Raw genomic sequence first — 15,269 nt, forward strand, 5'->3', positions numbered from 1 at the left:
CACCTCAATTCTGCTTTTCAAAATGCTGTGCTGTTAGTCCTGAATGTCTCCTTTTTTCCTCTGTTCATGCACATTCAGTTATCGTCAATGTTAAATGTAACTTCCTACAGCCTGCTACTATCATGAGTTCAGTATTAATTTCATTCATTCTTAATTCTTATCTGGCCATAAAACTACAGACCCTCATTGTATTAAAAAACTCATCAGAAACTTTGTGGGACAGTTATCTTATCCAAAGATCTTGACCATACTTTGTTCTTCTCTCTTGTTAAATGCATCTTAGCCTGAAGGAGTCTATTATTTTTTTACATTTAAGATGTCTCACTTAAAGGTTTTCAATGCTGTATCTGTCCTCGTGTGTATATAAACAGAGGGAACTCCAGTTTCTGTTTTACATTTTGCTTGAAGAAGGGGCCTGAGTTGCCTCGAAAGCCTGCATGTTGTAATCTTTTTAGTTAGCCAATAAAAGGGGTCATTCTGCTTGACTTCTGTTTTACAAGCCAAATGTTAATGGATCCTTCCACTTGTGGGGCTTTTTACAAAGACTTAGTGCTTAGAAACTCCCTAGTTCACAACACTCAAAAACACAAACTTAGCAATAAACAAAATAATAATGAAATCTGACAACATGAAAAAGAGCTGTATAAAATCAATGATATTTACAAAAAAAAACTAATAGGAAATAACAAATACCATCAGACAATGAGAAAACAGATCCTGGTTTAGCTAAAAAAAAAGTGTGAACCTAATATGTAAAAATATTGTTTTTTAACAACGGAACAACGTAACATGCTGTGAATACTTGCAAGACATTTAGAGAACAATTCCTCGAACCATTAGGTTAGTATCTGAAAAAGTTAATTGAATATTCTTTATTTTTTGTAATAATCAGTCAAAAGACATGTAGTGTTATGTGTTGCATTTTCTTGTTACCAAAATACCTAAATAATGACATTGTGTCTAAAATCAGGGGCCAGGCTGGCTGAGGCACAGTGTCACCCAAAACTTGAAGTGGGCCTTGGCCTACTCAGACACCACAAAGGGCAAAGCTCAGCTAACAAAACAATCCTTGTGATTTTTTTGAGTAAAGGAAAAGCACAGAATTTTGACTCTTTGAAAATAAGCTTTATTATTAATAAAAAGAAATCTTTAACAAAATAAATACAAAAACATTTTTTTAAAGAAGATAGATGGATATATGACTAATCTCTTTCTCTGAACACAAATAATAGATACAAAAATATGAAATACACAATATATAACAAAGTATAGAAATATCACAATAATGAAATGGCCTGGCCATGATAGTCACAGTTATATTGTAATTCTGTTTCACTTTGATACTAAGGTGCAAATGTTTTATCAACAAACTCAGCCCAAGAGGTAACCATTAAGATACAAAAAGAAGTCTCCAAGAACCCCAAAAATTTAATTGTGGGATTTTCAGGTACCTCTTTCAAAAGTTGGCATTAAAGTGCATGCATCTACAATTAGAAAGAGATTGCATAAATCTGACCTACATTCTAGGTGTGCGAAGAAAAAGGTTTTGCTGTCTAAAAAGAATATTATAGTAAGACAAGTTTGCCATTGGATATCTGAGCAAAGATAAGACCTTCTAGAACAATGTGCTGTGCACAGAAGAATGAAAGATTGAGTTATCTGGTCACAGTAACAGTAGACGTGTTTGGTGCAAACCAATGGCAGCATTTCAGGAGAAGAATCTCATACCAACCGTGAAGCACAGTGGTGGGAACGTAATGGTTTGGAGTTGCTTTGCTGCCATAGGGCCTGGGGAGCTTATAGTCATCGATTCAACTATGAACTCTGCATCATATTAAAGTGTGCTAAGGGTGCTTGAGGAGAATGTGAGGCCATCTGTTCAAAACATGAAGTTGAAACATAAATGGACCTTTCAATGTGATAATGATCCAAAGCACACTATGATATCCACCAAGGAATGTCAGTCAGTCATTGTCCAACCTGCTGCATCCTAACACAGGGTCACGGGGGTCTGCTGGAGCCAATCCCAGCTAACATAGGGCGCAAGACAGGAACAAATCCCAGGCAGGGCACCAGCCCACCACAGGGCACACACACACACACACACCCAGCACACACTAGAGACAATTTAGAATCACCAATGTACCTAACCTTCATGTCTTTGGACTGTGGGAGGAAACCCATGCAGACACGGGGAGAACATGCAAACTCCACGCAGGGAGGATCTGGGAAGCAAACCCATGTATCCTAACTGCGAGGCAGCAGTGCTACGACTGTGCCACTGTGCCACCCTACCAAGGAATGGCTAAAAAAAAACAAAAAAAACAAAACTGAAGGTTATGGAATGAATCCCACTGAAATGTTATGGGGGAATTTGAAATGGGCAGAACATACAAGAAAACCCACAAACATCTTGCAAACTGAATGAATTTTGTGTGAAGAAGTGTTCAAAAATATAACTGAGTCAATATCAGGGGCTGATGGGCAGTTATACAAGAAGTCACTTCTTTTAAAGGAAACAATTCCAGCTCCTGGGGCCAAGGGTGGGATAGCTTTTTCCCCTGGAGACCATTACATCTATTGATACTTTATTGAATAAATGATTGAAAAGGCATGTTGGAAAGACTTTATAGAAAAAAAAACAAACTAGAACATCATTATCATTATCAAGGACCTTAAAATATTCAATTATTATCTATAGTGTGTAATTGTTCGACCCTATTGTTTTGATGTCAGGAAGAAGGATATTCTAATGTAGCATCTTTAATGTAAATAAATTTCACCATACAAAAATATGTTCTCCTGAATTAATCTGCAGTCCTTAAGACAAACCTCAATGATCAAGTCTAAGGGAAAAATAGTTGCTCAGATCATCTGTGCATACATTCGAATCTCAAGATTTCTCACTAGTTATGTTATTTTTTTTAAACACTGTCCTGCTGGTTAAGAAACGGCTTTGAAACTGTTTTGTAGTGTTATTTGTCTCTGTGGAAAATATTCCATTACCATGACATATGGTTACTGAACGTCTCCATTATAGAACATCTACCCCAATGTTGTTTTTAAGAAATACAGTGTGGCAGATGACTGGGGACCTTGAACCACTGGGAAGCCTGGACAAGGGAAGGACCGGGAGAGGGCCAATATCTTTCCCGGGGCACAAGAGGGCAGCCCCCCTGGATTACAACCCCGGATTGGGAGCTTGGAAGCTCAAGCCTTTTGGTCTGTGGCCACCACCAGGGGGCATCTGGACGATCCTGGAGCCATGGATGGCAGCACTTCTGCCACACCAGGAAGTGTTGCCGGAAGAGGAACCAAAGGTACTTGGAGTGCTTCCGTGTGCCCATGCAGCACTTGCGCCACACCAGGAAATTCATCAGGGCACACCTGGAGCACATCCAGGTGCAACATATGCTGATGGGTTGTGCACTGTGTGTGAGGTGCAAAGGACTGTGTAGTGAGAAAAATTAAATAAATAGAGTGTGCTTTTTGGACATCTGGCTGTCTCATTGTCTACCTGTGTCCGGGCTTCTTTAACAACAGTAAGAGAAAAAAATCAAAGATTGAATGTAGTTTCTTTTTCCAGGGTTTTATGGGAGCATTACCTAGCATTTTTCATTAGTCTACCAGCCCTGCCCCATCAAATTTTGTGGAAATGGATGACTTTAATGACAGTGACTGAGGGGGTTTATTCCAGACACTTTCTCAATTGGGAACCCATTATTGCTGCTGATGAAACCTGACTTTTGCCTTAACTTAAAATTGACTTGTTATTTTTGGATTTAGAACCCTTAAATATGTTCTGCAAACAGTTATTGGAACCTATGAAAGTACTAGGGTGGCCAGTGAGGCCAGAAATGATTTAGAGCAGGAGAAAGAATAGAAGCAAATATTACCTGATAGGACCAGTGTTTGCTGTTCAGAGAATAAGGGTTGATTCCACTGCACATCTGTTCAAATTAATGAGAAGAGATAGAAAAAACTTAAGCTGAGACATTGGTTAGCCTTCTGGACTACAGGCAGAATGCATTGTGTCCACTTCAGTTCATCAGTGATGACAACTCCAAGAAATTTAAAGCTCCCGATCCAGTGTTGATGGGGTGCAGTTTGCCTCCTGCTTCATGACATCTCTTTCCAGCTTCTTGGCTGTGCGGACAATAAAAGAGAGATTGTTCGGGTGGAACTTCTGCGTTTGAAGTTAAACTTCCTTTCTGTAAGCCATCTAAATATTTTTTTGCGGTCAGCCTTATGTTTGTCAAGTCAACAGCAAATTAAATGATAATCCAGCTGCATCTGTGTTTAGCCATACAGTCTGTGGTGAACTGAAACTAAATGACAGAGAAAGCGAAAAGGAATACTCCAGCCAAAAATTATATTTTTATATGCCAGTTACCTCATGGTTTGTAGTGATGAAAGAGATAAATCAGGTTTTCATTTAGGATGAAGATATCAACTTTTCTTATAGAATGTAAATCTATGGTGACCAACACTGGACAACAGCAAACAATATTAAAAACGTCCTTAGTCATGTCACATGAATGAATAAATACGTCAACGGGATCATGCTGTTGATAGGACTTTTGACCAATGAATGAAGTCTTCAAATCCTTGATCTCGCATGAACGGGTTTACTGTTTGTGGATTGCTTTTATTTTCCAGCATTAATATTTAACATATTGCTAAAATATGTTAAATATGTATTAACTAGCGACTTGGCGCGCGCTACGCTGCGCGTTGGATGACCACAGTTGAAGGACTCTCTGTTTAAACGTGGCTGCCAGACGTGAACTGGGTCCTTCATCGCACCACATTTGATTTTTGCATGGGAAACAAAATTTCAAAACAAAACTCATGATTCACGAAGTGTGGGACGCAGACTAATGAGAATCGTATATGTTGTGTAAAAGGTTGTAAGGAAGAGGAGGATCATACCGTTGAGGATGTCCTCGCAGCAGCAGGTTTAGTTGCATTTTGTTTCGGCATTGTTCCGTAAGGTCTCCTTCGTACAAGTGCACATGGGTAGCTGAAGATGGAAAGGCATAGTGGGCATAGTGAAACACATGGATTGGTGACTAGGGGAACCATCCGACTGAGACGCGGGGCTCGAAATACTCAAGTGCACATGTTATTTATATTTAAATTTTTTTTTTTTGTTATGAACTTCCCCAAAAGAGTTGATCCCTGTAAATAGTTAATAGTATATGAACAATATAATCTGTTGTAGTACGGGCGTTAATTAGCGTCACACCTCATAACCTGCATACACCACGTGTTTGGCTGTGACGCCAGAAGCGCGGTGGACGCTGTAAGGGTAGGTTGTGGTTTCTGTTTCTTTCGTGATTTTTTTATTTCATAGGCAGAGGGGAGAAGACGTTAATGTGACGCTCTGTCTATTTCTTTACTTTTCTTTTGAAAAGATTTTTGGGAACAGGTAAAATAAAAGAAAAGGGGAAAGAACGGAGGGAGGTAAGCAGGAATTCTGAGAGGGGACAGACTGGGGCTTTTCTACGGGGCGGCTATACAGCCAAAAGGAACGCGGACACGGACACGGACACCGCGCTAGGCTTTTATTATATAGATTTAACAATACCTTAGCAGTAAATGCACATATTTTGTCCATTGTGAGCATACAAATGGATGACTTGACAGATTGATTATGTCACATGAGTAATGTAAGATTTTCTCATGAATGTTTTTGATAGTGTTTGCTGTTGTCCAGCATTGGCCACTACAGGGTCCCATTCTGTCAGAAAGTCTGTTATTCTCCATGAAAACACGAGATTACAGATTTTTCTTGGCCATCACAACAAACTACATGGGGTAAGTAACAATATTAAAAAAACATTTTGGGTTGTGTATTCCTTTAAGTAATATCTATAATTAATTAAATTTAAAACTAATTAGTAATAAAGTATTAGTTTTAAATATTTCCAGCTTTTAGTGCATGATTTAAAAAAAGTTCAAATTCTCTGCATGTTTCCATAAAGAAAATAAAAGTAAAAAGCACTTTGGCTGAATTTTGATGTTGTAAGCTGCTCCAGATCATCCATCATTTTAAATCACGATGAAAGAGACAAAAAATTGATCCAATTAAAATGTTGATGCTAGTAGTTGATCATCTTTGATTGTTCAGCAGCTTTTTACTTTCAGACTGAAAAAAAAAGCAAAAAGAGAAGCATTAACCAGACTCAAAAAGACATATTTCCATTTGGAGATATTATGCAACATTTTTTGTTAAATCTTTAACTGAAATCATCTTATTGTTCACATAACAACATATGTGCATACTTTGCATTAGATTGTAATTTCTTTGTTTTTTTTCCCAGTAGTATAGAGTATGTACTTTGCAAACCTGAAGTTCTGGATTTTATTATTTTTACAGACACTGCACTGCCTACTGTAACTGATTTCAGATGCTTTGGTCTTTTATTTTTGCAGCTATAATGCTCTGCCTTTACAGATGACCTGTTTGGATTTCAGAAAGGTTTACGTCAACTGTTTTACTAGAGGAAAGGCACTCAGCAACTGTCTGAAGGGCCTAACCTTCCCTATACAGAGAAAAGCAAGAGTGCAGAGAAAGAGTGAGATTTAATATAAATTTACCCAATATGAGTGAATGTAAAAGGTGTTGCTAAGTACCCTTTGAAAATTAGTTCCCTGTACAAAGCGGAGTCCTACTTTGCACCCAGTACTGCCAAGGCAGCCTCCAGCTTTCCACAACCTAACAATAAAATAAGCATATTGTAAAAAGAAATGTATAAGAGAGATGTATAAATAACAGTGAAAGTCTTCATTAACTTACAGTTAGGGGGGTTATCTAAGCTGTTTCTTCGCTTTTGACATGCTGGATCACAATCATCTGGTAAAATAAAACCAATTTTAAGTCACTTCAAAATATGTATTACATATTCTTAGCAATACGTTTAAAAGAAGCTACATTAACACATTAATATGGCCCAGACCCTGCCATTATCTCTCTTCCACCAAACTGTACAGTAGACACTTTGCAGTCCAGATGGGAGATTTCTTCTGTCATCTCTCAAACTCAGATTCGTCTGTCAGACTGCCAGGTAGTGAATTATGATTCTTCACTCCAGAGAACACGTTTCCACTGCTTCACAGTCCAATGACGCCATGCTTTACAGCACTCCAGCCAATGTCTGGCATTGTACGTAGTGACCATTACCTCCCACATGCGACCTTGAACAATACTACATAACCCACTGACATTCTCTGGTATAAATCACATGGCTGAGCAGTAACCAGTTATGGCCCCTCACACTGATCTTGTGTAATTTCAGTAGTGTAGCCTTACTCCACCATTTTAATTTCCATCCATGCCAACTATTACACTTTCTGTGGCCCATTTCTTTAACTGCTTAAGTTTATCAATGCCTCCATTTTTACTGTCCTTGTTTTGACAGGAGTAAGATTCGCTTTTCACTTGGTATACTCAAAACCGTCTGAAGTTAAACACTCTGAAAATTGCTGAAATACTTTGCCTTTCAGTAGAAATCACCTGGACCCCTTCTCTCAGGCTGGTTTAGTCATTAAGACAGAATCATTAAGATTCCTGTAGCATTACTTCTTTTATAAAGAATACAGAATAACAAGTTTTCTCCCCCATCAGCTTCAATTTTAGTCTACAGAAGTAACCTTGAAAAAAAGAAAATGATTGATCTCAGGGAGTTTTTAACACTTTAGCAACATTAAAGGAATACTCCACCCAAAAAGTACATACTTTTTAAATGTTACTTACCCAATGTGGTTTGAAATGATGGCCAAGAAAAACTTTAGAATTTATACTGTCATTTTAATGTTAGCATCTTTCCTATTCATCTCTAAACCCTTATTGGTCCTATTTGAGCAGTGTCTTTAGAAAGGAGAAGTACCAGAAAACTGGAAAGTTGGAAATCTGACTCTAATCTTTTAGCTTTTTTATTTATTTTTAAGTAATTGACAAAAAAGGGCGGCATGGCGGCGCAGTGGTAGCACTGCTGCCTCGCAGTAATGAGACCTGGGGGTTCGTTTCCCAGGTCCTCCCTGCATGAAGTTTGCATGTTCTCCCCGTGTCTGCGTGGGTTTCCTCCGGGCGCTCCAGTTTCCTCCCACAGTCCAAAGACATGCAGGTTAGGTGGATTGGCGATTCTAAATTGTGCTTGGTGTGGGGTTGTGTTTGTGTGTATCCTGTGGTGGGTTGGCACCCTGCCTAGGATTGGTTCCTGCCCTGGGATTGGCTCCAGCAGACCACCGGGACCCTGTGTTCGGATTCAGCGGGTTGGAAAATGGATGGATAGTTGACAAAAACAAAGCATTTTACGTAATTTATTTAAACTTTCAAAAAACCCTTTGATACCAACCCACACCACAGTTTAATTTTGAAACCTATGAAATTTAGGCAGATGTAGGATCTCCTACAAAAATGGATCTCAAGTTGGTTAACCGGCAGGAGACAAATAGTACAGATAAGAAGAGAATGCTCTATGTGGAGTGAAGTCATCACTGGGGTCTCTTAGGGGTCTGAACTAGGACTGTTACTTTAATGACACCAATTCCAGTATAGTTAGTTAAACTGTAAAATTCAAAGATGATACTAAAATTGGATGAATGGCAGACATTACAGAGAAAGTAAAAAAAAGAAATAAAAAATAAAATGCTTCCAAACTAGCTGAACACTTGGACTTTGCAGTTTTAATGTAAAAAAGTGCACAGTACGCAATGTGCAGATGCAATGAAAAAGGCAAATAACACCATCCTGCTTCACAGACCATGGGACAGGATAAGGGCTGTGAATCTTGATACTCCCACTGTCTCCTGGATAATGGACTACCTTGACCAACAGACAGCTATTTGTGAGGCTTAAGAGTAGTTATAGGCAGGTACATACTGTCAAAATAGCAATTAGAGCTGTCAATCAAAATGATTAATGACTTTTAAGCCCCGCCTCTATGACATCATACAGGAAGTCCCACCCCGTCACCCCCTGATGACGTCACTCCGGAAAGTCTGAGAGCGAGTGCCCGCTCCTGAAGCCTTCAGAACGCTGACACGGGGCTGGTAAAACCCAACCCCACACCCCTAACTGCTGCGTGCCAAGCGCTCTCTCTCTGGCCGTTTCGAGCACCCATCCCCCTTGAGACCATAAAGTCATGAGCTGTACTTCATTTTTAAAGTGAAGTTTAGGTTCCGGCAGGGATGATTGCATCCTTGAGCTGTGCAACTCATAGGATGACTCCCACGCCGATGAGGAATTCTTTTGAGGTCCTTCTGGGAGTAAAGAAAGGCACTTTGAAGCTGCTTATGTCATTTTTTTCATCTCTTTTAAGGGAGTTTAGGATCACCCTTTTCAGAGAGCCATCTCCACTCCAATTATTTTAGACCGATTTCTCAACTATCAACTTGCTGTCTGCAAGTTCCCTTCCTCCGCCCCAGCCTGTTCGTGAGCGCCCAGAACGTCTGTCCATGGAATGTACTTCACTTTTCAAGGTGATGCATGAGATAACTAGTTTGATATAAGCCTTGTAAAAATCACACAGACGTATGCCGCAGTTCCCTTTTAAATCATGTTTGAGACGTATAAAAAGTCTAGCCTGGGCTGATTGGTGGCTGATACCAAAAATGATCACATATATACAAAGCTTAACTTTAGGGTTTATTTTCCGGGGGCTGTCTAAAATCAGACAAATGAGCAAAACCCTAATTTCTTTAATTACATTGTCCTCCAGGCTAAGTAATGAACCACGTCCTGTACGTGTCGAGATGCCAGCCCATGCCTCTCATCGCTTACACTATACAGTATAACATGTTTGGTTACTCATTTTGTAAGTATAATATAATGAAGTTATTTTTTAAAAGTAACACCACACTGCTCAAGAGAGACAGATTCTACGTGTGTTTTTGGATTTGCTGTGGTCAGTGATTTTTTAAATTTTTTGCTTAACTCATTTCTATCACCTAATGTTCTGGTTTAACTAGAGGCCTTTAAAACACCCTTTGGCAAGCCACGAATACGTCGGTCATTTTTTCAACTGTTTCCAAGGCACATAACCTCCCCAGCGTCTATATGAACTTCTTAGAAAAAATATTTCTTTTATCTTTGTATAGGATTAAATGAAATATAACTATTCTTCATGCAGACTATTCATGATTATTATAGGCGCCAAACGAGAATGTTTTTAAAAAACGGATGGCTGAATCCTTAATATTTCCAAGTTGATTCTGAAGTGCGTGCGTATAATATAAGATGCAGCATTTTTTTTTCTATCTATGTGTACGGCAATTAATGTACAAATTCATAGGACTGAAGCAAACAATTGTAGTTTTTCATACCGAAACGGGTAATCCAATCAAGTAGTTTTTGTCTCGCCGTCTGAAAATTCAAACAGGGGTCTCTCCTCTGAGAATATTCAGGAGTGGCTTTAAAGCGCAGGCCAGTGGTGCATTAACTCTGACATAAAAGTATTCTGAACTACTTGCAGAAGGGACCCGCTTGTGAAATGCCTACTCTTTCGAAACGGCCTCTCTCTGTACGGAGCCGCCTGTTTTTAAGAGGCTGAGATAACAAAACAGTTTTGCTTTATAAACTCTCATTTGAACAAGACTCCAGGAGCTTACTGTAATTTTAATACAGAATAGTAACCCAAAATCTGGGTGATTTTAGACGTGTGAGTAATATAATGACCGCACAAGAGAGACAGATTCCACGTGTGTTTTAGGATTTGCTGCGGTCAGTGATTTTTAATTTTTTGCTTAGCTCATTTCTATCACCTAGGAGCCTTTTGACAAAGGAAAACTCTGTAAATACACTTGTGCATTTAAACGGAGATTTATAAGAAAGCACAGGAGGCTATAGTGAGGTTTGCTGGTTTAACTAGAGGCAGGGGATGTAAGAAGTGCTTTTCTGCACATACAAAGTTCATCGAACTAAAATCATGTGTTTAAAATCAGCAGCTTTAGCTCATGCTAGTGACCTCATAAATGGGAGCCAACAGCTCAGCACGCTTGTATAGCTCACAAAATAGCAGAGCTACTCTTTCTGCTTAAACTAATGATCAAATATTCAGGTAATTCTTAATGAAGCACTAAAGTGTTAGTGAACAAAAATACATTTTCAGTAGCCAAGTAAAATGACCGGTTGCTTTAACATGAAAATAACGCATCTTTAGAAAATAAAGCATCTAAAAGCATCTTTGTAAAGGTCCAATTTTAAAACATCATAAGAAAAATCCTAGTTTCCAAAAGAGTTCTGCCCATTTTTCCAACAGTTTTCTTGACTGATCTTTGGAATCATCAGTGCCTTTCTGAGCACATCCACCCCAAACATAGCATAGAACTTAATTTCTGTACTCATTTTAAATGATAATAGCCAGTATAAAGTCCCTAAAGGAACTGGAGACATCTGATATCTTCTTTCATATATGTTTTCTTGCCAGCCCAAGTCATTCAGATTCTGCTTACAACACAAATGTACGATTATTTTTTCTCAAATGGCCAAATCTTTGGCCTGCTAATCATGAAAAAATAAATACATAAATAAATCAGATTCTATTCTCATGACACTTTATTTGCATATTTTATTATACCTACTTAACTTTTATCAACATTTATCTATCTCTATATTTATTTTTCTGTATCAGAAGGTAGTTTAAGTTAATTTGTTTTGGGTTCAATAGATGTATTTTTCATATTTTCGATTAGTTTTCTTTTTTTCACATCTTTTTGTTACTTCGCGCCCCTCTAGGGGGATCGCCCCGAGTTTGAGAACCACTGTGTAGGGTTTTATTTTGTAAAACACTCTTCGGCATTTCAAGCTAAGTTAGATTCCCTTGTTTATTCAGCCATCCACCGGTGTTCCATTTTTGTTATAAATTGAATTTAGTCTCTCTTTATTTACTAAGCATTTTATATGATGATTAGAAATCAGTTATCTTGTTACTTACAAAATGAGTAACCAAACATGTTATACTGTATAGTGTAAGCGATGAGAGGCATGGGCTGGCATCTCGACACGTACAGGACGTGGTTCATTACTTAGCCTGGAGGACAATGTAATTAAAGAAATTAGGGTTTTGCTCATTTGTCTGATTTTAGACAGCCCCCGGAAAATAAACCCTAAAGTTAAGCTTTGTATATATGTGATCATTTTTGGTATCAGCCACCAATCAGCCCAGGCTAGACTTTTTATACGTCTCAAACATGATTTAAAAGGGAACTGCGGCATACGTCTGTGTGATTTTTACAAGGCTTATATCAAACTAGTTATCTCATGCATCACCTTGAAAAGTGAAGTACATTCCATGGACAGACGTTCTGGGCGCTCACGAACAGGCTGGGGCCGGAGGAAGGGAACTTGCAGACAGCAAGTTGATAGTTGAGAAATCGGTCTAAAATAATTGGAGTGGAGATGGCTCTCTGAAAAGGGTGATCCTAAACTTCCTTAAAAGAGATGAAAAATAATCTCCGGGTGCTTGAAAGGACCTCAAAGAATTCCTTAGAGGCGTGGGGGTCATCCTATGAGTTGCACAGCTGAAGTGAGAAGCTATGGGGGATGGATGCTCGAAACGGGCGGGCTCAGTTGTTTGCAAGCGAACTCACAGAGTCCTCCCATACCTGACTTTACTTTCTGTGTGTAGAGAGAGAGAGCAGGGGCTGCTTGCATGGGCTGCCGGCTAAAAGCTGGGGCTGAGAAATGCTACTTGGTCTTTCTCTCTCTGGCAAACCTGCTGCTTGAGGATTTTCTGTGAGATGGAAGATTAATGTATTTGATTATTTAAAATCTGGGGTGAGTTTGAATCCAGGAAAATAAGCCCTAAGGTTAAGCTCTGTATATATGTGAAATCGGCCCCTGCTGGAACCATCACCCGCTCCCTGAGGCATGCGGGTCGCTTGCTTCTACAAGATGTTTCCTTAGGGTCAGCTGAAGATACCTGTATTTAAAATGTGGGGTGAGTTTGAATAGAAAAAGGGCTTGTTTTAGATCGATTTTTATACAAATTATATTAATTAATTAAACGTGTTTTAAAAGGGAACTACTGCATATTATTTAACTATGTGTGATTTTAAAGGGCTGAACTAGTAGTTATCTCAAGCTTTACAAGCTAATATTTAAAAATCCCTTAACTTTAAGAGATCCATCTGTCATGGACAGAGGGTCTGCGCGGTCTCCAGCTCATTTCTTTCTCTCTGGATGTGCCTATTGCTTTGGCAAGCTGACAAAATAATCTGTCTGTGTGATGGAAAAAAGCAGCTTGACTTAGAGAAGCCAAGATGAAATATTTTAATTTTGTGTTCATATTAAAATCATAGATAGAACCAAAGCAAATGCATCGCTTTTTTTACTGCCCTTTCAGAAGGGCTTTCAGCAGGGAGCACACGTCCCCCGGAGAGAGGACTAGGAAGTGTGGGGGGTCCGACCATCAGGTGCTACCTCACGGGGGGCCGAGGCAGTCCCTTCAGGCCAACAGGGTACGGACGGGAACGTGGCCGGACTGGTCGACGGACGACCTTGGGCATGTCTAGGCTTGTGCTAGGTAAAGGCCGTAACATGCCCAGGCTTGTCTTTCGGGAGAGGGGGGCTAGGAAGTGGGTGGGGGCCGGTGGTGAGTTCAAGCAGGGGGCAGACATCCATCACACGGACCGTTGACAGTTTATTTCACCCAGCAGGTGCAGGGCGGGTTCAACCAGGAGGCAGACATCCATCAAACGGCCCTTGACAGTTTGGTGAGCCAATCAGGTGGAGGGGGCGGTGCCAAAGGGGAGAGATTAGGTCACATGGAGGGGCCGGGGAATTCCCATGTCATCAGGGGGCAACGGGGCGGAACTTCCGGTCTTGCATCATCGGGGCGGGATTTCCGGTATGACATCATAGGGGGCAGGGCTTAAAAGTCATTAATCATTTTGATTGACAACTCTAATTGCGATTTTGACAGTATGTACCTGCCTATAACTACTCTTAAGGGTTGTGTGTCATAGATGGTGGTGTGTAACACTGAGGCACCCTTCTTGTCTCCCTGTGTGTTAACCCTCTACACAACAGGTTTCCAGTATAATACCAGTTTTTGCCATCTAAAGAAGTTCTCAGACAATTCCTTCATCACGTTTTATACTGAAAATGGAGACAAGTCGGGGTACAAGAGACTGGTGGACAGCTTTGTCTTGTAGTGTAGAGAGAACCACCTGCAATACAACACCAATAAAACAAAAAACTTGGTGGCGGAATTCTGGCTGACTAAGGAGCTCTTGAGACCAGTCATCATTCAGGGGAGGAAGTGGAGTTGGTGCAGAGCTTCAAGTACTTGGAGGTCCCTGTGAACAGCAAGCTGGACTGATCTGACAATACATTAGCGCTGTAAATGAAGGGCCAGAGTAGACTGTACATCCCAAGGAGACTCGGGTCTTTTGATGTGTACAGCAAGGTGGTCAGAAAATAGGTGTAAGTACGGCTGTGCTAGGAGATTGATACTCGGTTGGTAAATGTGACATGGGCTGTAATACTCAGTCATGTAATCTGACATGGTGCCACAACTTGCAATCAGCAATCTGATACGTATATCCCACTGCAAAAAGTCACATAATGTATATTGGCTTTAAAAGTATGTGTTTTCAACAGTCTTGAAGGTAAAAATGTACTAAAAATGTATTCATTTATCAATTAACTTTACTCAGCATGCTAGGCCTCTCATCCAGGGAGCTGAGGAGGAAACAGCCACAAATATTTAGGTGTGGTTATAATTGTAGGTGTCATCAGTGGACTATTTAAATCACAGCCTCACAACAGAATTCTCATAATGGCTGTGTATCATTATGGCTATTTTTAGGAACCTCCAGTATAAAAGTAATGGAACAGAAACATCTATCAGATTCAGCCTAATTCTGCATGGTCCTCTCCACTAAAAAGCATAATTGGATTAAATTTTATAACCAGTTAATCTCTGCTGTTTCGGTATGAGAATAGTGGCAGTTGACCTGCCCCCCCGGGACGCCTGGAGGAAGGACGGGCTGGGAGAACGGCACTGCTATTCCCTGGATGCCTGGATGGTCCTAGAGCCGTGGAGGACAGTGCTATCGCCACACCAGGAAGTGCTGCCGGAACAGGAATGGTGTATGCCAGGAGTGCTTCCTGGTGCAAGGGCAGTACTTCAGCCACACTGGAAAGTGCTGCCAGAAGTTCGTCATTGTGCACCTGGAGCACATCCGGGGCGAGATTAAAGGGGCCGCCTCACTCCATTCAAGGAGCCAGAGTTGGGTGGAAGAGAACAGAGCTTGCAACA

At 40.1% G+C, this 15,269-nt stretch overlaps 1 protein-coding gene across 1 annotated transcript in view; it reads right to left on the reverse strand.

The window, feature by feature from the left end:
- Window positions 1–15,269, reverse strand: part of LOC120538127 — a 56,730-nt gene that overhangs the window by 37,401 nt on the left and 4,060 nt on the right. The window contains exons 2-3 of the mRNA XM_039767561.1: window positions 6,803–6,859; window positions 6,679–6,721 (exon numbers count right to left, since the gene is read on the reverse strand). Coding sequence (XP_039623495.1) covers window positions 6,679–6,721; window positions 6,803–6,859 — 100 coding nt within the window. The remainder of the gene's footprint in view (window positions 1–6,678; window positions 6,722–6,802; window positions 6,860–15,269) is intronic.

The sequence above is a fragment of the Polypterus senegalus genome, chromosome 10 (assembly GCF_016835505.1).
Source record: "Polypterus senegalus isolate Bchr_013 chromosome 10, ASM1683550v1, whole genome shotgun sequence".
NCBI lineage: Eukaryota > Metazoa > Chordata > Cladistia > Polypteriformes > Polypteridae > Polypterus > Polypterus senegalus.